This window comes from Colobus angolensis, unplaced genomic scaffold (assembly GCF_000951035.1).
Source record: "Colobus angolensis palliatus isolate OR3802 unplaced genomic scaffold, Cang.pa_1.0 Scaffold12, whole genome shotgun sequence".
NCBI classification, from domain to species: Eukaryota; Metazoa; Chordata; class Mammalia; order Primates; family Cercopithecidae; genus Colobus; species Colobus angolensis.
The window spans coordinates 13,314,455-13,340,252 of record NW_012113141.1 but is presented as its reverse complement, the minus strand read 5'-3'; the positions used below and the strand labels follow the sequence as shown (position 1 = coordinate 13,340,252).

Below are 25,798 nucleotides of genomic sequence, written 5' to 3'. Positions count from 1 at the left end.
CACCTGCGAGGTGAACGTTGTGGTGAGGCGAGATCACACCATTGCACTCCAGCCTGGGCCACAGAGCACCGTCTCAAAAAAAAAGGAAATAAAATAAAATAATATAAAAATAAAATGTCCAGAACTGTTTGTATTTCCTTTTCTGTGATCTAGATGCTTATATCCTTTACTTCTTCTTATTCTTTTTGTGTTGGTAGGCTCTATCCTATTGAATAGTCGAAGTTCTTTATGTATTAGGCAAGTTCACCTCTACCTGTGCTATGAGTTGCACATATTTCTCCCAGTTTCAGGATTAATTTCTCAGTTTGCTTACAATAGTTTCAACACAGAACTTTGCATATTTCTATATAGTAAGATTTGCCAGTATTTCCATTAGTATCCCTTTATGACTTTTGTGGAGAACAGAGCTTTGGGCCCCAGTTGAGTGGCAGAGGGCACAGTTCCTTAGTGTGGAGGACCCACTGGAGGTGACCTTGATGCCAATGAGGGAGGGATGAAGTTGATGACAGTCTCCAACTACACTTGCGGATGAAGTGAGACATGAGAGTGACGGGATGAGAATGGAGTGGCCCAGAAAACCACTCATTTCTCCTTTCGGCAAACGTTGTTTGTGAGGTTGCCACAGTCTTTGCCTATGTTTTACAAATGCGATTGAGAACAGCTGAAAGATCTGCCCAAGGTCACACTGGATTCTAAAGCCTGTTCCTAACTGTGTCATCCTCCAGAACGTGAAAGTGCATCTTGCACTGAGGTTGATCCCCAAACCAACGTGTAATCTGAAAGTACATATTGCCCATTAAAAACAAAAAAGAGGCCGGGCGCGGTGGCTCAAGCCTGTAATTCCAGCACTTTGAGAGGCCGAGACGGGCGGATCACGATGTCAGAGGATTGAGACCATCCTGGCTAACACGGTGAAACCCCGTCTCTACCAAAAAATACAAAAAACTAGCCGGGCGAGGTGGCGGGCTGTAGTCCCAGCTACTCGGGAGGCTGAGGCAGGAGAATGGCATAAACCCGGGAGGCGGAGCTTGCAGTGAGCTGAGATCCGGCCACTGCACTCCAGCCTGGGAGACAGCGAGACTCCGTCTCAAAAGAAAAAGAGGCCGGGTGCAGTGGCTCACGCATGTAATCCTGACACTTTGAGAGGCCGAGGTGGGTGGATCACTTGAGGTCAGGAGTTTGAGACCAGCCTGGCCAACATGGTGAAACTCTGTCTCTACTAAAACTACAATAATTAGCCTGGCATGGTGGCATGCACCTGTAGTCCCAGCTACTCTGGAAGCTGAGGTGGGAGAATTGCTTGAACCTGGGAGATGGAGGTTGCAATGAGTCAAGAAGGCACCACTGCACTCCAGCTTTGGCAACAATATGAGATTCCGTCTCCAAAAAAAAAAAAGAAAAAAGAAAAAAAAAAAAAGCTTATGTGGAAGTGGGGTGTGGGGTTTCTTGTTTCTGACTGAGGTATAAATTCATTTGCAATGCAGTGTTGAAATGATTGCTTCTCCTAAAAGCAGATCTTGAGAAAATAAAAAAAGAAGAAGAAAGAAATATTGTTGAATTATCAGTGCAGTTTGATCCTGAGAGTTCCCAGCAGGCCAGATAAGCAGAGAGGACTACGGAGGGAATTCTTGGCTGGGTGACAGCTGGGGCAAAGGTTAATACGCAATTGCGGGGGTCAATGTTAGTGAGGAAACTTGCCTCAAAGGAGCACAAGTGTGGATTCAGGACCAACAAGAGATAGATATCTTATTGTACAGGGGTGAGGTTAGATTAGAATTTTTAGAATATAACAGGCAGAGAGTTTCATTTTGAATAATTGCTGCTGTTATGAATCTTCAATTTGCTGTAGTTGATGCATTGGCCCTTATTAGAAAATATGTATATTCATGTCAGGAGCGGTGGCTCATGCACCAAGTCCCAGCACTTTGGGAGGCTGAGGCGGGCAGATCACCTGAGGTCGGGAGTTCGAGACCAGCCTGACCAACATGGAGAAACCCTGTCTCTACTAAAACTACAAAATTAGCCAGGTGTGGTAGCACATGCCCGTAATCCCAGCTGCTTGGGAGACTGAGGCAGGAGAATCGCTTGAACCGGGGAGGTGGAGGTTGCAGTGAGCTGAGATCACACCATTGCACTCCAGCCTGGGCAACAAGAGCGAAACTCTATTTCAAAAGAAAAAAACAAAAACAAAAACAGAAAATATGTATATTCAGAACAGAAAACCGAGGAACTGTCACCTGCAAGTGATTGCAGTAATGTGATTTAGATGAAAACAAAACAGGACATCAAGCACTGTCCAGGCAGATGTTTCCCAACTGTGCCACTTGTTTGTTCTGTGACCTTGGGTAGGTAGCTTGGCGTTTCTGGGTGTTAGTTTCGCCTTCTGTAAAATAAGGCTGCTGGTGAAGGGCTCACAGCATTTGCAGGCCCAAGCAGCAGTAGGCAGCTTTCTGCTGCAGGCTGTGGGAAAGTAGCTTTGTTGGCAAGGCTGCTGTCTGCATTCCGGGCTCAATTCCCTGACTCAGAGGGAGACGGGTAGGAGGCAGGCAGGTCACCTTGCACCCAGATCCCAGGCCAGTGGGAAGACATGCCCACCCCAGAGCCCCAAGGCTGCTGACAGAATTGGGTGGTGATTAGGACTTGGTGGGTGCCACAGCAACCTGATTTCCAATTTCCATCTCTCTCTAGCTGTGAGATCTCTGGTTAGTGCTGCCTCTGATCAGACTATCCTTTGTACAATGGGGATAGTATCCACCCCCTTTTGTAATTACTGAAAGGATCAAATAAATGAGACGTGTGTAAATGCTTAGAACAGTGCTGGGCACATATTACATACTCAATGCTATTTTTATTATTGACTTAATTACTGAAATCAAATATTAGCCTCCCACCTAATGTAGGAATTCTGTCTACAGTGTATCAGATAACTGACTATTCTCACTCTGCTTGAATGCTTCCAGAGACAGAGGACTCACTACTTCTCCCAGATAGTGCTTCTGGAGTTTTATGGAATTTTAAAACTGAGAGGAATCTTATAAATCAAGTGTAACTGCCTCACAAGAAAACCCAAATTCAAGAGGTGAAATGAGGCCAGGCATGGTGGCTCATGCCTATAATGCCAGCACGCTGGGAGGCCGAAGCGGGTGGATCACCTGAAGTCAGGAGTTCAAGACCAGCCTGAACAAGATGGTGAAACCCCATGTCTCCTGAAAATACAAAAGTTAGCCGGGCATGGTGGTGCATGCTTGTAATCCCAGCTACTTGGAGGCTGAGGCATGAGAATCACTTGGACTTGGGAGGCAGAGGTTGCAGTGAGCTGAGATAGTGCCACTGCTCTCCAGCTTGGGTGATAGAGAGAGACTTTTTCTCAAAATAAAAAAGAAGTGAAATAATTTGTTCAAGGTTGAGTAGCTAATGAAGTGCCACATCTTCTGCCTTCTAATCTTGCTCTCTAAGTCCTTACTCTTTTCCATTTGAGAGCCTTGGTGCTGCATCCACAAATCCCCGCCCATGAAGAACAATTCCTGGCAAGGCTGTTTGTTTGCTGGGCCTGTTTGGATCCCAGACAATATTAAAGGTTTACTGACGGTTGGGCATGGTGGCTCATGCATGTAATCCCAGCACTTTGGGAGGCTGAGGCATGTGGATCACCTGAAGTCAGGAGTTCGAGACCAGCCTGGCCAGCATAGTGAAATCCCTCCCATCTGTACTAAAAATACAAAAATTAGCCAGGCATTGTGGTGGGTGTTGGGGTAATTGGACCCAACACCAGGCTGTGGGGGCTACGAAGTCCGGCGGAGTCAAAGGAATGAGAAAAGACAAGTTGAGAGAGAAAGTGGGACCAGGGGGCCAATGCTAGTATGGAGGCTGTGAAGACCCCGAGCTCTGGGAGCCCACACTATTTATTGGTGATCAAACAAAGAAATAGGTGGTGAGGATATGGGGGTTGAAAGGAAGCAGTGTGTCAAGCCAATGAGATACAGCTGTGATGGTTTAGCATTTTCTTTGAAACATATGGCTACTTGAGATAATGGGAATGCTAGAAGCAAGGAGCCAGCAAGTCTGGACACATTCCAAAGGCCATGAGGGGTTTTACCCTGGACCCCGTACATGTTCCAAGCCCTGCCTCAGCTTCTCTCCCAACACTCAGCTTTTCTCCCAACGGGTGGGTGCCTGCAATCCCAGATACTTGGGAGGCTGAGGCAGGAAAATAGCTTAAACCCAGGAGGCAGAGGTTGCAGTGAGCCGAGATCATGCCTCTGCACTCCAGCCTGGGTGACAGAGCAAGACTCTGTCTCAAATTAAAAAAAAAAAAAAAAAGTTTACTGACTCACCTGTGGACCCCAGGAAAAGATCCTCTGTTCAGAACTTCTAAACGATGAAGGCCAAGTTCACCCTGCTACATTCTACAATACAATCCTGCCCCTACCCCTGCAATATCATAGGGGTGATTCCGCTCTGCCCTGTACCTGGGCATACTTCTTGGATTACCCAGCCCCCTCTAATCCCACCTGCTTGAAGATGCCTGGTCTCTGGTTCACAGCCCCTGAAGGCCAGTATCCATTTACTGATCTGCTCCACTTAGTCTGTATGTAACTTGATACTAGAAGTGGTACCCTGTGGGCAGTTATAGCTGATCTTTTTGGGGCCATTTCCTCCATAGTGACCATGGGAGAATGGCATATGTACCTGCTCAGGGGAGGGGCCTGGCCACACCTCTCCTAGAAGCCCTCAGGGCCACTGACATGAACTTGGATTAACACCTGGTGGCCATGTCAACCCTCCCTACCCAGCCCTATACCCTTGAGCTGCCCCCTTCTCCTCCTTTTATTTTATTTTACTTTATTTTATTTTTGAGACATAGTCTTGCTCTGTCGTCCAGGCTGGAGTGTAGTGGTGCAATCTTGGCTCACTGCAACCTCCACCTCCCGGGTTCAAGTGATTCGCCTGCCTCAGCCTCCTGAGTAGGTGGGATTACAGGCACCTGCCACCATGCCCAGCTAATTTTTGTATTTCTAGTAGAGACAGGCTTTCACCATGTTGGCCAGGCTGGTCTTGAACTCCTGACCTCAGGTAATCCACTCACTTTGGGCTTCCGAAGTGCTGAGATTACAGGCGTGAGCCACCACACCCAGCCTCCTCCTCCTCCTCTTAAATTAACTCCTTATGATGAGAAGGGAGGAGAATCATGAGGTAGAAATGTAATAATTTCCACATAAGGAATGAAATGGTAAAGTCCATTTTATTTTATTTTATTTGTTTTTTTGAGACAGAGTCTCGCTCTGTCGCCCAGGCTGGAGTGCAGTGGCCAGATCTCAGCTCACTGCAAGCTCCGCCTCCAGGGTTTACGCCATTCTCCTGCCTCAGCCTTCTGACTGGCTGGGACTACAGGAGCCCGCCACCTCGCCCGGCTAGTTTTTTGTATTTTTTTTAGTAGAGACGGGGTTTCACCATGTTAGCCAGGACGGTCTTGATCTCCTGACCTCGTGATCCACCTGTCTCGGCCTCCCAAAGTGCTGGGATTACAGGCTTGAGCCACCACGCCCGGCCCAAGTCCATTTTAAATATGTCTTTCACAGGTGTCTGTTTTCTGTTGCTATGACTGAATACCTGAGACTGGGTACTTTATAAATAAATAAAAAAAAAATTATTTTTTACAGCTCTTGAGTCTGGGAAGTCCGAGGTTGAAGGGTCACATCTAGGGAGGGCCTTCTTGCCGGTGGGGCCTCTGCGGAGTCCCAAGGCAGTACAGGGCATCACATGGCAAGGAGGCTCAGGAGAGATGGCCAAACAGGCTTTTCTTTTTTCTTTCTCACTTTTTTTTTTTTTCTGTACTTTAATGGGGGCAAACAAATTGGCTTTTATAACAGACTCACTTTTGTGGTAACTAACATATTCCCTTGTTAGTCCATTAGTCCATGAATCCATGAATGAATGAATCCATTCATGAAGGACCCTATCACCTCCCAATGGCCCAGTTCTCAACACAGATGCATTGGGAACAAAGTTCCCAACACATGAACTTTTCGGGAACACATTCAGACCATAGCAACAGGAAAACCTATTTCACTGTGAATATATTAATACTGAGGAGTGATTTTATGCTACAGTCACCTCTGCAATGTACGATAGTCAGGCTGTGAACACATGATACAAATGCAGGCCTTGAAATCTAGGTTTGATTCCTGGTTTCTACCACTCACTAGGTTTTTGTTTTTTTTGTTTTTGTTTTTACACTCACTAGTTCTGACTATAAACAAGGTACTCAATTCATTTGGCCCCAGTTTTCTTTACTTTTTTTTTTTTTTTTTTTTTGAGACGGAATCTTACTCTGTCCCCTAGGCTGGAGTGCAGTGGAGCGATCTTGGCTCACTACAACCTCCACCTCCCAGATTCAAGCGATTTTCCTGCCTCAGACTCTCCAGTGGCTGGGGCTGCAGGCATGCACCACGATGTCCAGCTAATTTTTGTATTTTTAGTAGAGACAGTCTTGAACTCCTGACCTCAGGTGATCTGCCTGCCTCAGCCTCCCTAAGCGTTGAGATTACAGGTGTGAGCCACCACACCTGGCCGGCCCCCGTTTTCTAACTGGGAAAAACGGGTTAGCAGCACCTACTTCCTAGGGTTTAAAGTGATAATTAAATGAAAGAATGCAAGCAAGGCTCTTAGCATAACACCTGGCTCATAGTGAGTTTTTAATTCATGTTTGATCTTCCTGTTATTGACACAGAAGGAATTCTGTGGACTCCTGCAGATTGAAAGGATATAATGAGATTTCATAAGGCATCCCTTCCTGGTCAAAGTGTGTTTTGCAGCAGGCATGACAGGACGCCAGAACAACACCAGTGACACATTGAAAACTGAAATTTCATAATGTATGTATTTTCAGTTTCCTAGGAAATACTCTGATATGCAGAACATAAGCCAGCAAGCTCTCTGGCTGTGCAGATGTTAAAGCCTCATAAATGCTGTAAATACTGCCATTCTGTGTACATGTGCAACATATTAGTGCTGCACCTTTAGCCAATGGCAAGAAAACCCTTGGGTCAGCAGAGTGTTTACAATATTTGCACATTGCTATGGATACAGTATCAAAGGCAGATGCCAGCAACATGAACAGGATGTGGGGGTTTAAGGCAGTTAACAATCATAGAAACTACTCTCATTCTTAATACATCATTCTTGGATAATATTTGTAAATTATTTGGGAGGTAAGGCATGCTGTTGAGAACATTACTTTGGATGTTTCATCCAACACCGCTGACAGGCAGCTTGGTGAAATATCGAGGTGTCAGGGACCTAGGTCTGCCACCAAATTAGTTAGCTGGGTGGTGTTCGTGGTTGTCTTCCTTCACATGCCCTAGTTCCCTCCATGGCGGGAGTTGGGGGAGGAGATTTCTACCATCCCTTCCAGCATTCTGATTACAAGTGGAGCTCAAAGATGATTTCATCTCTTATCCTGTGTTGTTTAATGCAATTCTAGCTAAGTTGAGCAACATTAAGAGATTTTTGGAGGCATCCAAGATGAGCTACGCTAAGTGGCCAGCCTGGACTTTCTTTTTCTATCGTTACCCGTCTTGTTCACATACCATGCAGATCCAGCTGGCTCTCACGCTCTCTTGAAGACAGATTTCTCCCCTCCAAGAGAGCAGCGTGGAATGTGGACAACTTAGCTCTTGTTGCAAAATTGTCAAGAAGTAAAGGAAAAATATTTTTTTCCAAATAGAAACAATTATATATAATTCTATTTTTATTCTTATGGTAGTTGCATTGAATTCCTCATTTCATGTTTATTTATTCCAGTTGCTTTCTTACATTTATTAGCATCTATATTGCCCTTAATAATGCAGCCAGTACAGGCCAGGCATGGTCGCTCATGCCTATAGTCCCAGCACTCTGAGAGGCTGAGGCAGGCAGATCGCTTGAAGTCAGGAGTTCGGGACAAGGCTGGCCAGCGTGGTGAAACCCCATCTCTAAAAATATAAACATTAGCCGGGAGTGGTAATATGTGCCTGTAATCTCAGCTACCTGGGAAGCTGAGGCAGGAGAATTGCTGGAACCTGGGAGGCGGAGGCTACGGTGAGCTGAGATTGCGCCACTGCACTCCAGCCTGGGAGACAGAGCGAGATTCTGTCTCAAATAATAAATAAATAAAGAAATGCAACTAGTTCAGCGTTACTCTCCTGCCCAGTTAATTTATCCCCACCACCCCAACACACACACACATACACACATACATGTGCCACCATGGAAGTTATATAGAACAAATACAGTTTTAAACAGGGTTGTTTTGAAAACATTATTAACTTTTTATTTTTCTTTGATGACTCTCTCCTCTCTTCTTCCCCTATGCCTCCTGCAGAATTACCTGGGGTTTTTTCCTTTCATTTTTTATGATCTTCTTCTGAAAGTGTTTTTAATATGGGTCTGGGTGTGGCAAGTGCTCTGAGCCCTTGAATGCAGGTGATTCTTCCCATCACTCTCTCCCATTTGTATGATAATTTGGCTGAATATAAAATTCTACCTTCAAAACTGGGTGTGGTGACTAATGCCTGTAATCCTAGCATTTGGGAGGCCAAGGTGGTTGGTCACCTGAGGTCAGGGGTTCGAGACCAGCCTGGCCAATATGGTAAAACCCCGTCTCTACTAAAAATACAAAAATTAGCTGGGAATGGTGACAGGTGCCTGTAATCCCAGCTATTCAGGAGGCTGAGGAAGGAGAATCACTTGAACCTGAGAGGCGGAGGTTTCAGTGAGCTGGCATTTCACCACTGCATTCCAGCCTGGGCGACAGAGGGGGACTCTGTCTCAAAAAAATAAAAAGTAAAAATAAAATTCTACCCTCAAAATAACTATCTCTTAATACTTTAATAACTACTATGTAGTTACAGTTAACCATTATACTACACTGTCTCCCAGCATCTCATGTAGTTATTTGATGTCTATCTCATTGTCATGCCATTGGAGGTGATCTGCTCTCTCTCTGGAAGCTTTTAGAACTTTCTCCTTGTTTTTATTACGATTATATTTGAGAGAGGGTTTCACTCTGTGGCCCAGGCTGGAGTGCAGTGGTGCGTGATCACAGCTCACTGCAGCCTTGACCTCCTGGGCTAAAGTGATCCTCCTGCCTCAGCCTCCGGAGTAGCTAGGACTACAGACAAGTGCCACCATAACTAGCTAAATTTTTTTTTTTTTTTTTTTTTTGAGACGGAGTCTTGCTCTGTCTCCCAGGCTGGAATGCAGTGGTGTGATCTTGGCTCACTGCAACTCCCCCTCCCGGGTTCAAGCGATTCTCCTGCCTCAGCTTCCTGAGTAGCTGAGACCGCAGGCATGTGCCACCATGCCCGGCTAATTTTTTGTGTTTTTAGTAGAGACGAAGTTTCACCGTGTTGGCCAGGATGGTCTCGATCTCCTGACTTTGTGATCCACCTGCCTCGGCCTCCCAAAGTGCTGGGATTACAGGCATGAGTCACCACTCCTGGCCTTATTTTTTTTGTAGAGATAGATAGGGTCTCAAAATGTTGTTCAGGCTTGTCTTGAATTCCTGGCCTCAAGTGATCCTCCTGCCTTGGCCTCCCAAAGTGTTGGTATTAGAGGCATAAGCCACTGTGCCCAGTCTCCTACTTATTATTTTTAAATTTTATAGTTGCACCTAGGAATTGATTTTTCCTTATCTTTTGTTGGCTTTTCATAAGTCCTTTCAAATAAGGTCATTTTTTGGAAATGTAGCTCCATTATTTGTTCAAGTATTTCCTCCACTTTATTTGTATTTCTTACTCCAGCTGGAACGATTGCTCAGGTGTTTGCACTTTTATGTTTATCATCTACATTTCCAAGCTTTTCTTTTCTATTTCATATGTTTTAGTCTTATTGTGAGACTGCCACAATCATGTGTTCACATATTATTTCTTCAACTATATCCATTCTATTTCATTTGTGCTATTTCCATTTATCAAATTCTTTAACTATTTTATTTTTCCTACCTAACATTTTCACTTAGTTTTTTTTTTTTTTTTTTTTTTTTTTTTTTTTTTAGGATGTCTTGTTCTTGCTGCATATTACTAACATTTTGTCTTACCTCCTATTTAAGGAGCATTTTTAGATTTTGGGTACTTCTGCTTCAACATGTGTGATCAGATGATACGTGTTGCTTGTGTAGACTTGTCCTCCCCAGCTGTCCAGTTATTTGGCTGTGGGCTTGTTTTCCTTTGGGAAAACGTACTGGGAGGTGCCAAGGCCAGCCTCATCTGTGTTGGTCCCTGCGATGTAAGGATCCAGGGACCACCAATCCACCAGTCGCTCCTTTGGCTGGAGTTTTCACTTTTAAACCCTTAGGAGAAAGTAAGATAATTCACAGTCCCGGCGATTTGGTTGGAAGCACGGTGCGGGGAAACCACCTGAGGGCTGTCAGCCTCTATTTTTGTGAACTCTCTCCCTGCCCCCGCAGAGTTTGTGTTGCTGATATGGGAGAACACCGCTCCAGCCACTGTTAACTGTCATGCTGAAGGAGTCAGGCTGATGACTGTCTCTCTCAAGGCAACTTGAGGGAACAAAAGCACAAAGTAAAGGCTGCCCAACCAGTTCTTCATGATGCCCAGGCTACAGCCATTAGCCCTCCCCACCCCTACACCAATTTCAGTAGTCTTCAGTCTTGGAGGCGGGGAGTGAGGTATTCCCTAATTTCCCCCGCCTAGTGTTAGGAATTCATGTGTCTCTCTTGTCCTTCCACTATTTGTTTAGGATTGATTTTGAGGATCTTGGCAGGCATTCTCTGCCATATAGTATCTTTTTTTTTTTTTTTTTTTTTTTGAGATGGAGTCTTGCTGTGTAGCCCAGGCTGGAGTGCAGTGGTGTGATCTCCGCTCACTGCAAGCTCCTTCTCCCTCGGGTTCATGCCATTCTCCTGCCTCAGCCTCCCGAGTAGCTGGGACTTCAGGTGCCTGCCACCAAACCCGGCTAATTTTTTTGTATTTTTAGTAGAGATGGGGTTTCACCGTGTTAGCCAGGATGGTCTCCATCTCCTGACTTTGTGATCCGCCCACCTCGGCCTCCCAAAGTGCTGGGATTACAAGCCTGAACCACTGCATCAGGCCGCCATATAGTATCTTATTTATATGTATTTATTTAGAACGAATAAATCAGGTGGGGTGTTATTGTCTTTTTCTCCTCCCCCCCTTTTCTTTGAGACAGGATCTCACTCTGTGGCCCAAGCTGGAGAGCAGTGGCGTGATCACGGCTCACTGCAGCCTCGACCTCCCTGGGCTCAGATGATCCCTGCACTTCAGCCTCCCCAGTAGCGGGCACCACAGGCATGCGCCGCCACGCCTGGCTAATTTTTTATGGAGACTGGGTCTGGCCATGTTGCCTCAGGCTTTTCTCGAACTCCTGGGCTCAAGCGATCCTCCTGCTTCACCTTCCTGAAGTGCTAGGATTCCAGGTGTGAGTCACGGCTCCCTGCCAGTATCTTCATCTATAGTATTTTGTAGTATCTTCATCTATAGTATTTTGTAGTATCTTCCACTATGAAGTGGGGATAATGGTTACCTCAAAGAGCAGTTGTGCATTTTGGATATTTAATATCAGTGTCTAGAACAAAATAAATATTAGAAACGTATTGAGTTATTTTTACTTTCAAAAGACCCAATCCCTAATTTTTCTTATCCAGGAGGGAGGAGTATGCAGATAGGTCAGTTGGCTAATTCCATCAGCATTTTCAGCCCTGGAACAACGCTCTTTGCCAGATTGTGTTATGACTCCAAATACTGTTTGCATTAACTGCTAAGCTCCCAGGAACAGTGCCTAGCAGTTTTTCTTATTGACAGTGTTGGTACATACAGAAATCAACCCTAAGACTCAGAAATCAAGGCCGAACTATGTGATTTCTAGTTTTAAATTTTCTCTATTTTGCTACTCAAAGTACTCCACAGGTCAGCAGCATTAATGTCACCAGGGAGCCTGCTAGTGAGAGGTGAAGCTGGCTGAGCTTCTGGGTCAGGTGCAGACTGGGAGAACTTTTCTGTCTAGCTAAAGGATTGTAAATGCACCAATCAGTGCTCTGGTCTAGCTAAAGATTTGCAAATGCACCAGTCAGCACTCTGTCAAAACAGACCACTCAGCACTCTGTAATACAAATGGACCAATCAGCACTCTGTAAAATGGACCAATCAGCAGTATATGGGTGGGGCCAAATAAGGGAATAAATGCAGGACACCTGAGCCAGCAGTGGCAACCTGCTCCAGTTGCCTTCCTCACTGTGAGAGTGTTGTTCTTTCCCTCTTCACGATAAATTTGGCTGCTTCTCACTCTTTGGGTCTGTACTACCTTTATGAGCTATAATACCCACTGTGAAGGTCTGCAGCTTCACTCCTGAAGTCAGCGAGACCACTAGCCCACCAGAAGGAAGAAACTCCGGACACGTCTGAAGGAACAAACTCCAGACACACCATCTTTAAGAACTGTAACACTCACCGGAAGGGTCCGTGGCTTCATTCTTGAAGTCAGTGAGACTAAGAACCCACAGGAACGAACCAATTCCTGACACACTAGCATGCAGAATCTCCTCCTGGCTCCATGTTTTATCAGAACTCCCCTTTTCACAAGATCCCTTGTGATCCATCCGTGTGGTCAAGTTTGAGGAGCACAGGCTGCATCGTGGGCAATCCCAAACTTTCCAGGAAAACTACTTGCACTTTACACATTACAGTTTACGAAGTTTCCCTCCCTCCCTCCCTCCCTTCCTTCCTACCTTCTTTCCTTCCTTCCTTCTTTCCTTCCTTCCTTCCTCCTTCCCTCCCTCCCTCCTTGCTTCCTTCCCTTTCCCCTTCTTTCCTCCCTCCCTCCCTCCTTCCTTCTTTCCTTCCTTCCTTCTCTCTTTCTTCTTCCTTCCTTCTCTTTCTCCTTCCTTCCTTCCTTCCCTCCCTCCCTCCTTCCCTCCTTTTGCTCTTTCTCTTTCTTTCTTTTTTTCTTTTTCTTTCTTCTATCTTTCCTTTCTTCTCTCTTTCTTTTTCTTTCTTTCTCTCTCTCCACTTCTTGGGTTCAAGCGATTCTCCTGTCTCAGCCTCCCGAGTAGCTGGGATTACAAGTGGGCGCTACCATGCCTGGCTAATTTTTGTATTTTTAGTAGAGATGGGGTTTCACCATGTTGGCCAGGTTGGTCTCAAACTCCTGACCTCAAGTGATCCACCTGCCTCGGCCTCCCAAACTGCCATACAAATTTTAGGATTTTTTTTTTTTTTAATTTCTGAGAAAAAATATTGTTGGAATTATGATGGGGATGGCACTGAATCTGTAGATTGCTTTGAGTGGTATGGATATTTTAACAATATTAAATGTTTCAATACATGAACATGGCATGTCTTTCCATTTATTTGTGTTTTCACTTCTTTTTGTCAATGTTTTGTAGTTTTCAATGTAGAAACCTTTCACTTCCTTGGTTAAATGTATTCCTAGGTATTTAACTTCTTTTTAACTACTGTAAATGGGATTGCTTTCTTTCTTTCTTTTGTGGATAGCTTGTTGTTAGTGTATGAAAATGCTACTGATTTTTGTATTTTGACTTTGTATCTTGCAACTTTATGAATTTGTCTATAAGTTCTAACAGGTATTGGGTGGCATTTCAATTCTTTATTATTATTATTATTATTATATTTTAAGTTCTGGGGTACATGTGCAGAATGTGCAGTTTTGTTACATAGGTATACATGTGCCATGGTGGTTTGCTGCACCCATCAACCCGTCACCTACATTAGGTATTTCTCCTAATGTTATCCCTCCCCTAGCCCCCCCACCAACAGGCCCCAGTGTATGATGTCCCCCTCCCTATGTCCATGTGTTCTCATTGTTCAGCTCCCACTTATGAGTGAGAACATGTGGTATTTGGTTTTCTGTTCTTGTGATAGTTTGCTGAGAGTGATGGTTTCCAGCTTCATTCATGTCTCTGCAAAGGATATGAACTCATCCTTTTTATGGCTGCATAGTATTCCGTGGTATATATGTGCCATATTTTCTTTATCCAGTCTATTATTGATGGATATTTGGTTTGATTCCAGGTCTTTGCTATTGTGAATAGTGCTGCAATAAACATACATGTGTGTGTGTATGTTTATAGTAGAATGACTTATAATCCTTTGGGTATATGCCAAGTAATGAGATTGCTGGGTCAAATGCTACTTCTAGTTCTAGATCCTTCAGGAATTGCCACACTGTCTTCCACAATTGTTGAACTAATTTACACTCCCACCAATAGTGTAAAAGCATTCCTATTTGTCCACATTCTCTCCAGCATCTGTTGTTTCCTGGCTTTTTAATGATCGCCATTCTAACTGGTGTGAGATGGTATCTCATTGTGGTTTTGACTTGCATTTCTCTAATGACTAGTGATGATGAGCATTTTTTCATATGTCTGTTGGCTGCATAAATGTCTTCTTTTGAGAAGTGTCTGTTCATATCCTTTGCCTACTTTTTGATGGAGTTGTTTTTTTTCTTGCAAATTTGTTTAATCTCTTTGTAGATTCTGAATATTAGCCTTTGTCTGATGGATAGATTGCAAAATTTTCCTCCATTCTGTAGGTTTTCTGTTCACTCTGATGATAGTTTCTTTTGCTGTGCAGAAGAAGCTCTTTAGTTTAATTAGATCCCATTTGTCAATGTTGGCTTTTGTTGATAGACTGCTAGCCAGACTAATAAAGAAGAAAATAGAGAAAAATCAAATAGATGCTATAAAAAATGATATAGGGAATATCACCACTGATCCCACAGGAATAAAAACTACCATCAGAGAATACTATAAACACTTCTACACGAATAAACTAGAAAATCTAGAAGAAATGGATAAATTCCACATACACCCTCCCAAGTTTAAACCAGGAAGTCAAATGCCTGAATAAACCAATAGCAAGTTCTGAAATTGAGGCAGTAATTAATAGCCTACCAAGCAAAAAAACTCCAGGACCAGACCGATTTACAGCTGAATTCTACCAGAGGTACAAAGAGGAGCTGGTACCATTCCTTCTGAAACTATTCCAAACAATAGAGAAAGAGGAAATCCTCCCTAACTCATTTTATGAGGACAGCATCATCCTGATACCAAAATCTGGCAGAGACAACAAAAAAAGAAAATTTCAGGCCAATATCCCTGATGAACATCAGTGTGAAAATCCTCAATAAAATACTGGCAAACTGAATCCAGCAGCACATCAAAAACTTATCCACCATGATCAAGTCGGCTTTATACCTGGGATGCAAGGCTGGTTCAACATACGCAAATCAATAAACGTAATCCATCACATAAACAGAACCAATGACAAAAACCATGTGATTATCTCAATAGATGCAGAAAAGGCCTTCGACAAAATTCAACAGCCTTCATGCTAAAAACTCTCAATAAACTAGGTGTTGATGGAACATATTTCAAAATAATAAGAGCTATTTATGACAAACCCACAGTCAATATACTGAATGGGAAAAAACTGGAAGCATTCCCTTTGAAAACCGGCACAAGACAAGGATGCCCTCTCTCACCACTTGTATTCAACACAATATTGGAAGTTCTGGCCAGGGCAATCAGGCAAGAGAAAGAAATAAAGGTATTTAAATAGGAAAAAAGGAAGTCAGATTGTCTGTTTGCAGATGACATGATTGTATAATTTAGAAAACTCCATTGTCTCAGCCCAAAATCTTCTTAAGCTGATAAACAACTTCAACAAAGTCTTGGGATACAAAATCAACGTGCAAAAATAACAAGCATTCCTATACACTAATAACAGACAAACAGAGAGCCAAATAATGAGTGAATTCCCATTCACAATTGCTACAAAGAAAATAAAATACCTAGGAATACACTTTACAAGGGATGTGAAGGATCTCTTCAAGGAGAACTACAAACCACTGCTCAAGGAAATAAGAGAGGACACAAACAAATGGAAAAACATTCCATGTTCATGGATAGGAAGAATCAATATCATGAAAATGGCCATACTGCCCAAAGTAATTTATAGATTCAATGCTATCCCCATCAAACTACCACTGACTTTCTTCACAGAATTGGAAAAAACTACTTTAAACTTCATATGGAACCAAAAAAGACCCGCACAGCCAAGAAAATCCTGGGCAAGAATAACAAAGCTGGAGGCATCATGCTACCTGACTTCAAACTATACTACAAGGCTACAGTAACCAAAACAGCATGGTACTGGTACCAAAACAGATATAGAGACCAATGGAAGAGAACAGAGGCCTCAGAAATAACACCACACATCTACAACACCACACATCTGATTGTTGACAAACCTGACACAAACAAGCAATGGGGAAAAGATTCCCTATTTAATAAATGTTGGGAAAACTGGCTAGCCATATGCAGAAAACTGAAACTGGACCCATTCCTTACATCTTATGCAAAAATCAACTCAAGATGGATCAAAGACTTAAACGTAAGACCTAGGACCATTAAAATCCTAGAAGAAAACCTGGGCAATACCATTCAGGACATAGGCACGGGCAAAGGCTTCATGTCTAAAACATCAATTCTTTTAATGATGAAACTGAGGTCCAGAAAGGTGACAAACTTGTCTGAAATCCTGTGGCTATAGCCAGGTTAAACCCCATGCTTTAGTCTCAACTAGTAGGGCAACACTTTCTGATTTTTAAGTGTGTCAAATATATCACTAGTACGCACGGTATTTTAGGTAATAATTATCCTTTCTTCTCATATGCATTAGAAAAAATATAATGAAGAAACCAAGCCTGGGACTTCATAGTTAATCTGTTTAGGAAATTTTTTTTTAAGTGAATTTCTGGCCAGGTGCAGTGGCTCACGCCTGTAACCCCAGCACTTTGGGAGGACGAGGCCGGCCAAATCATTTGAGGTCAGGAGTTTGAGACCAGCCTGGCCAACATGGTGAAACCCCATCGCTACTAAAAATACAAAAATTAGCCGGGTGTGGTGACGGGCACCTGTAATCCCAGTTACTTGGGAGGCTGAGGCTGGACAATCGCTTGAACCTGGGAGGCAGAGATTGCAGTGAGCCGAGATCTTGCCACTCAACTCCAGCCTGGACAAGAGAGCGAGACTCAGGCTAAAGAAAAAACAAAGTGAATTGCTTTAATTAATAAATTTAGATGGAGTGTAGACATGATTAAAGTTGTGGAGGTGGCCTCTATGTGCTTGAGAGTTAGGGAACTCTTCCCTACCTTATATTATAGATGCCATTCCTCTCATTTACAACAATGTTAAGATTTCATCAATTTTAGTAGCAATTCATCCTGTGCAATGTATTAATATAAGGAAAAAGTAAATAAAAGTTCTTTCATGAATACTGCCCTCAACAGTATTTGTCTTTTTTACTTTTGAAAATTACTTTTCCATTTCCCACAACACCAATGTAACTGAACAGTATTCGTTGTATACCAAAAATATTTCCCTTAATCCAACATTATGACTTACTACAAATAGAAATGAGGTAATTGGTGTACTTAATCCTTTATAAAAGCTTAGAAGCCATCTTAAAATGTTTCACAGAAATTGCAAATACAGTATTTTGAGTAGGATTTTCAAATGTTTACTGTGGATTCAGAGCACAAATCTCCTTTTCAAGAAGAGGAATATGAACATTAAAGACCCTTATCATCCAGTGTGGATGAAAATAGAAACATAATTCACGATTTGTTGCAGACAAGGAGCCTTGCAGAGAGAATGTTTCCATGGTCTTACAAGTGTATTACCCAGCTACCCCACCAGCATTTTTTTTCACTGTGCTGACAAGAAAGGAAAGGAAAAATATTCACAACTAAGTTGCTAAACTAAGAGCTTTAATTAATGAGACTCCAGAAAGGGACCTAGCGAGATAAAAATGTGATTGCACTGTGTTCTCTGACCTCAAGTGCAGGTTCTCTGACTTCTCTTTTGTGTTCTTAGACCTTCAGTGTAAAGATATAAGGACTCTCTGAGATAGCAAGTTGTTTTTCTAAGAAGCCTCTTTACACATATCTGGAATATAACCTCTTAAACCTAACCCAGGTTTATGTTAACACCGTGGCTCATAAACTATGCTTAGACTGCATGGAATCATAAACGTGTTGAATGTAGGAAACACCGTTAGTTTATAAATTGGGCCTGCTATTAATTTCTGAGGTCATTAGTTTGAGGCTTTTTTGTCCTTTCTTATTTTTCCAAACTCTATGTGCTTTGGAAATCTAAGGGGTGGGTGAGAAAAGTTTAGTCTTTTTTTTTTCCACGGTTGCTTCCACCGAGATGCCTCTGGTCTTTCCTCATCCAAACTCACCATAAAGCTGTTTCTCCCATATCACCACCATGACTACCACACAAAGCCAGTATGTCTCCATTTTTAATTTTTTTTTTTGCTTCACAGACTTACTTTTACTCGGGGGTGATGGGGGAGGTGGGCAACACAAGGCCCAGAATCATACTTCTCTGTGTGATATTGAGCAAGTTACTTCACCTTGCTGAGATGTTTATGGGTCTATGAAAGGAATGATCTGCACCATTTGCTCACTAGATCCCGCTTTGCATCTAAGCCATGATAATACCCCAAATAAGATGATAGGATTTTATACAGGCGTGCCTGCATACTGATGTTTTGATCAATGACTGACAGCACATATGATGCTGGTTCCATAGGATTAGAACACCACATTTTTATAGTATCTTTTCTATGTTTAGCTATTGTTTTTCGTTTTGCTTTTTGAGATGGAGTCTCACTCTATTGCCCAGGCTGGAGTGAAACGCTGCAATCTTGGCTCACTACAACCTCCGCCTCCCAGGTTCAAGCAATTCTCCTGCCTCAGCCTCCCGAGTAGCTGGGATTACAGGCACTCTCCACTACTCCTGGCTAATTTTTGCATTTTTCATAGAGACGGGGATATATTTAATCCCATCCTAAAGAAAAGCTAGGTACACAAATGCTTACCACTGTGTTACAGTTACCTTCAGTATTCAGTACTACTCTACATGCCGTGCAGGTTTGTAGCTAGGGGCAACAGACTGTAACATATAGCCTAGGTGTGTACTCGGCTCTACCATTTGGTTTGTGAGTACACCCTATGACATCTGCACAACGATGCACTCACCTAATAGTGCATTTCTCAGAATGCATCCCCATTGTTAAATGATGCATACTGGACTTCGTGCATTTAAAAAAATGCCAGAACACTCCTTACTTAGTGCATAGACTTAATCAAATGTTGAATAAAAACAGAAACAAAAAGGAGACAATCCTACAATGAAAAGGAGACACTCATGTCTACCCTAGTGATTCCTTGTACATGGAGGAGGTAAGTGGGGTATGCACAGTTCTAAAATATAATACGTATATACCCAACAACCACAGTGTTTTGCATTTCTTTATCAGTGAAAAACAAACCTATCTGAAGCGTATAAACAGTTCCCTAGTACAGTTTATTTGAGAAGAATCAAATACGTCAAAACTGACAAATACAAGAAAAGCATTCAGCTAGAGATAATTCACAGCATTTTATTCAAGTTAATCCATTTCATTCAATAATCTGCCATATTGTTCCCAGCACCACTATTATTGTTATTATTTCTCTTTGAGGAAGATCAGGTATTAAGAAATCTGGTTTGAATTTCCATGATGCCTAACTCTATGGTCAAAAATCCTTTTCCTTACCAAAAAGCAACTTCTTAATCACCAGAAAAACACAGGGAAAGACTGAGATATATTTGCAAAAATTTATCTCCACTAGAGAAAATTCATAGTTCATAATCTTTCAGGCTTGTGCTTTACTTGGGGGTTCCATTTTAGGGAGGAGGAGGTTTCTCACAAATGTTTGTCTAATACAAATAACTTGCCCCACTGTACCACAGAAGGGAAATGAGGGCTAGTCCCCAGAGAGCATGCAGGCAGTCCTCTAGGGAAGAAGCCCTAATGGCTCCTAGTGGTGACAGAGTCATTCTGCCTCCCCAACCTGTGAGCAATAATAAAGTATAACTAAGTGAACAGGAGAGGTAGTAACTAGCCAGATAACCCATAGGCTAGAATCTCTAAACAGGAATGCTTGTGTGTTTTTGAATAAATCAGAGCTGGAAAGAGACACTTTTGAAGAAGTGATTGATAATAGAAAGGTATGAAAAAGATAAAGGTTTCTCACCAAGGAACCCACGAAAAAGATGGTATGAGTCAAAGGTAGACTTGGACTTTTCTTTTGGGATGAGGGTACCCCAAATGGGTTGTGCCATTTTCACATAAAAATTGGAATGATAATGAACAGGTGAAAGTGAAATCAGTTTCCCTCTTTTGTTCAATAAACACGGTTAGAGCTCCTGTGTGCAAGATAGTGGGACAGGTGCTGAGGGGAAAGGTGAAGCTGTTTAAGCTGTGGCCCTGAGCTGAAGGAGCAATCTAGCAGTGCCATCAGACCCTGCACACTACGAAGCACAGTGTCCCAGGGGCCAGGTGGAGGGAAGGATCACTTCTGGCTGCAGCATCAGGGAAGGCACTCTGCAGTCTCCCCTCCAGGTTCTCAGCGTGCCTCTATGTCTGTGTGACCACTCAGCCTACCCCATTCCAGGCACTTGCTCATCTTCCTTATCTTTCTCTGTAGCGTGAGAAATGGAAGTTTGAGAGGATAGGATCCTACCTCACAGGTACCTAATAAATGTGTGTGGAATTGACATATAGTGAAAATGTCACTTTATCTTAGTGCAGCAAGGTGGAAAGAGCTTTGGGAAAGGAGAGGAAAGATGGTGGTTGTGAGGGTAAGGTGTTTTCATCAGAAGGTGGGAACAAGGGTATACAAACCAAAAAGTCAATTTAGTATGTGGCTTAGCTCAGAGCACACAAGGGCGCCAACACAGATAAAGACCGTAGGAAGGTAGCTGAAGTCCTCTGCCAAATAGGACTGAAAAGCTAAAATCTTTCTCTGTTTCTTAAGTAACAACTGGTCTATTCAAGTTCAACAAGAGCATATAGGAGAAAAAAATGACTAATGAGGGGGTCTTAAATAGCTCCGAAGGACAGACAGTTTCTAGAAAGTAGAAAGATCACTGAGTAAATACTGCACCTCCCCTACCCCCCCCACACACAAAAGGTGAGAATGAATGTAAAAGTGTAAAGCAAGCTTTCAGACATCTTCAAGTTTACTTTTGGCGCTTCTGTTTGTAAGCAATCAAGATGGTGAGAGACGCTATCCCAAAGAAGAAAGTCTGTAGGAACCAGAGTAGCTGAGCCTGACCACTTGTGATGCCTTTATGCCTAAAAAAGAAAAAACAAAATTTAAACACCAGATGTTAATCTTACAGTTTCATGGGAGTTATTGTCTTCTATATAGTTTTTTAAAAAATTATACCTTCCACTACTTTCATTGGATTTATTTTGCTGCTTTTCTCTGGCTTCTTATCTTGGATGGTTCGTTTATTTTTCATCTTTCTTGTTTTCTAATCAATGTATTTTGGATGGTACACTATTCCCTGAGAACTAGTCTGGCTACTGTCTAGGGCACAGTATTATAAGACTGTTTCTCATGTGATTCTGATGAGTGGATGGAGTAAAAAGCACTGGTATGGCTTCAGAGCAAATGTTTTGAAAACAGACCAGATATAAATCCTAGCGTGGCTACCTACCAGCTGTGACCTGGGGAAATCACTCAGTATCTCTCAGAATCAGTTTTCTCATCTGAAAAACAGGAACAGCAGTAGCTATCTCACTGCGTGTTGAGATGATTTATGGGATAATACACACAACGTGCTCAGGAAGGAGCCTGGCACACAGTCATGATAAACACCTGCTTATATTGTCATTCAAATTCAACTGCCTAAAACGAAGTGTAAAAAAAAGATGACCCAATGGAAGTGAATGGCTTGCTACAGTCTCACCTGTACATAAATAAGTCTCACTTGGATGACTTTTATTTAAAACAAACTTTAAAAACAACATGTGTAAAAACGATATAATTTTCTATAGTAACAGATTAAAAGGGAAAGATCATACGAATATCTTAATACAGAGTGGCAATTGACAAATTTCAACATCCGTTCCTTTTCTACTCCCCCCGCCCCCCAACAGAGATGGGGTCTCACTCCGTCACCTATAGTGGAATGTACTGTACGATTATAGCTCACCGCAGCTTCAAACTCCTGGGCTAAAGCTATCCCCCCACATTAGCCTCCCAAGTGGCTGGGATCATCACAGGTATGCACCACCATGCCTGGCTAGGTTTTTTGTTTGTTTATTTGTTTTTTGTAGACACAGTGTCTTGCTTTGTTGCCCAGGCTGGTCTTGAACTCCTGGCTTCAACCAATTCTCCTGCCTCAGCCTCCCAAAGTGCTCGGATTACAGGTGTGAGCCACCTACGTCCACACCCAACATTCGTTTTTAATAAAAGTTCTCAGCAAAGTTAGAAATACAATGGTACTTCCTAATTTTGATAGAAAAGATCTACAAAACTCTATAATAAACATGATGCAAAATGTTGAAAGTTCTCCTTTGAAGTCAACAACAAGGCGCACTTCTAGTCAGCACTGCTGGAAGTTCTAGCCAGTAGAATAAGGGAAGAAACATAAATAAAAGGTAGACAGAATTGAAAGAAAGAAATAAAACTGTATTTCTGCACAGTTTTATACCTGAAAAACTGAAAATAATCTATCAACTGTTACAATTAATAAATTTATTTAGCAAGGTGCTGGGTATAAGGTCAATATAAAAAATTGATTATATTCATACAAACTACCATCAAACAGTTAGAAAATGAAAAAAAGTGAGCCAAGATCATGCCACTGAACTCCAGCCTGGGCGACAGAGCTAGACTCCATCTCAAAAAACAAAAACAAAAACAACAACAAAGACAACAACAACAACAAAAGTTGGCCAGGTGTGGTGGCTCGGGCCTGCAGTTCCAGCAGTTTGGGAGACTGGCGCAGGCGGATCGCTTGAGCCCAGGAGTTTGACATCAGCCTAGGCAACGCAGTGAGATCCCATCTTTTTTTTTGTTTTGTTTTGAGGTGGAGTCTCGCTCTGTCACCCAGGCTGGAGTGCAGTGGCACGACCTTGGCTCTCTGTAAGCTCTGGGGCCTCCCGGGTTCACGCCATTCTCCTGCCTCAGCCTCCGGAAGACCCCATCTTTTTTTTTTTTTTAAAAAAGGCACTTACAATAACATCTCAAAGTAGAAGTAGCTGGAAATTGATGTAACAAACAATGTGCAAAACCTCTTAAAATTATATATATATTAAAGGAGATCTAAATAAATGGAAACAGACCATTTCATCATTTAGAAGACTCAGTAACAGAAACATGTGATGCTTTCCTGACCTTAAAGAAAAAAAAACATAATGGAAATATGCCAATGTTCTCCAAATTTGTTCACATGGTCAATCCAATGAAAATCTCAACATCTTTACTTTTTGTTTTTGTAGCACAAGACAATGCATAGAATATGCAAAGGTGTCGAAAAGGCAATCCTATTGAACCAGATGAGAGGACATGCTTTGTCAGATAACAATGATTATAAAACTGCTGCTATTAAGACAGTCTTGTGTTAGCCCAAGGATAAACAGGCCAATGGAACAGAATAGAGTGGTCAGGAACAGATCCATACATATAAGTATGTATGATATAAGTAGGGCACATAAGTGAAGACTGAATGTCTCAATAAATAGCTCTGGGATAACTGGGCATCCAGATGGAAAAGGTAAAGTTGGAAACCTCTCTCTTACAAAAAATAAGCTCTAGGTAGACTGAAAATTTTAATGTGAAAGAAAAAAATTCTAAAACTGTTAGAAGATGCTGTAAACGAATACAACTTTAATATAAATAATAAAATTGACTACATTGATAAACTTCTGTTTATCAAAAGACCCAACAGAACAAAAAGACTGTGAGAAAAGATATTTGCAAGATACCTAAAGGACAAAGTACTCAAGATCAGAAAAAACAAGGAGTGCCTATAAACAAGTAAGAAAAGGACAGGCAGCCATTTGAAGAGTATTGGTGAGATTGTGGGGAAATGGGCACTATCATTTACTTATGTTAGAAGCATAAATTAGTCCCATAGTTTTAAAGGCAATATGGCAATACATATCATAATTTAAAGTATTCATTCATTTGTTTTATTTTTAGGCAGAGTCTTGCTCTGTCGCCCAGGCCAGAGTGCAGTCATGTGTTCTCGGCTCACTGCAACCTCCACCTCCCAGATTCAAGTGATTCTCTTGCCTCAGCCTCCTGAGTAGCTGGGACTACAGACGGGCACTACCACACCCGGCTTCTTTTTGTATTTTTAGTAGAGATGGGGTTTTGTCATGTTGGCCAGGATGGTTTCAAACTCCTGGCCTCAAATGATCCACCCACCTCGACCTCCTAAAGTGCTGGGATTATAGGTGTGAGCCACTGCGCCCAGCCAGCAACAGCTATTTAAGGCTGAGCCTCCTTCTCCCTAACTATTCCCATTATCCCAAGCAGCGATTATTAGTGAATAGAGGAGAAGGTGAAGTGCAAGAGAAGACATCAACTGCACCCTTCTCCCCATTGCAGGCTCCTGAGCCCCAGCTGGATGAGAACAGACATTTTGAATTAGAAGAAAGTTTATAGTTTTAACAAGTAGACTGAGCTAGAATGGATAATATCAGTTGGTGACTGGAAATCCTATGATCTGCTTGAAATTCCATCCAGAGATACAGTGGAAGGTGGGGAACAATCTACAAAACAAATTTACTTGGAGAGGGGTGAGAAAGAAATAGTAAAGTTACTTTCTGCCCCTCTTCATAGAAAGTCTAGCTTGTGGCCGGGCACAATGGCTCATGCCTATAATCCCAGTACTTTGGGAGGCTGAGGCACGCGGATCACCTGAGAGGTCAGAGTTTGGGACTAGCATGGCCAACATGGTGAAACCCTGTCTCTACTAAAAATACAAAAATTAGCCAGGCATGGTGGTGGGCTTCTGTAATCCTAGCTACTGGGGAAGCCGAGGCAGGAGAATCGCTTGAACCCAGGACGCAGGGATGCAGTGAGCCAAGATTGCGCCCCTGCACTCCAGCCTGGGTGACAAAGCAAGATTCTGTCTCAAAAAAAAAAAAGTTTAGCCTCTTTGTTTAATAAACAAGAAAACAGAGTAAGATAATTCTATTTAACACACTTAGCAGTCTCTGACATAATAGTGCCCAATCAATATTGATTATTTTTATGATTGAAACATAGTAATAGTAATAGAGTATGTTATTTTCCACTTTTAGAACAGAAAAATAATAGAGGAGATAGTATATCTTGACCAGAAATTAATTCAATTAATATCTTGACCAGAAATTCATTGGAAAGCAATTTGGCATTTCTATAACCGTGTTTTTCATTGTACCACACTTTCTGTATATACTTTAGTACAAACATAAAGATAATTTTTTCTAGTATTCTCATACAGTATTAACCTACACTAGCATCTGCCGAGTGGGGTCTGGTTTGGTGGCTTTGAACTAGCACTGCATCCTAGAATTATCTGTGGAGCTTTTAAAAAGAACACATTCCTATCTCTGAGGCAAGACTTACCCAATCAGAATCTCCGGGTCTGGAAACCAGATGTATGTATTTTGAAAAAGCTCCTCAGGTGGTTCAATTGTAAAACGAGGATTGTGAGTCATCGGCCTAGGTCAGTCACTTAGCTCTTCTGTAAATTGGAAGCCAGGCTCCTAGTCTTTTGGTCTAGTTGGGGCTACCCAGAAAATTTGTTAAAAAATAACAAAAGTCGGCCGGGCGTGGTGGCTCATGCCTGTAATCCCAGCACTTTGGGAGGCTGAGGCGGGTGGATCACGAGGTCTGGAGATCGAGACCATCCTGGCTA

The 25,798-nt window shown here is 42.4% G+C and overlaps 1 protein-coding gene across 1 annotated transcript in view; it reads right to left on the bottom strand.

Annotated features, from left to right (window-relative positions):
• Nucleotides 1–19,464: 19,464 nt before the first annotated feature.
• The window catches only part of TMEM254 (transmembrane protein 254), a 15,326-nt gene continuing 8,992 nt past the window's right edge, over nt 19,465–25,798 (bottom strand). Inside the window, exon 4 of the mRNA XM_011929798.1 lies at nt 19,465–21,230. Coding sequence (XP_011785188.1) covers nt 21,116–21,230 — 115 coding nt within the window. The 3' untranslated portion in view covers nt 19,465–21,115. The remainder of the gene's footprint in view (nt 21,231–25,798) is intronic.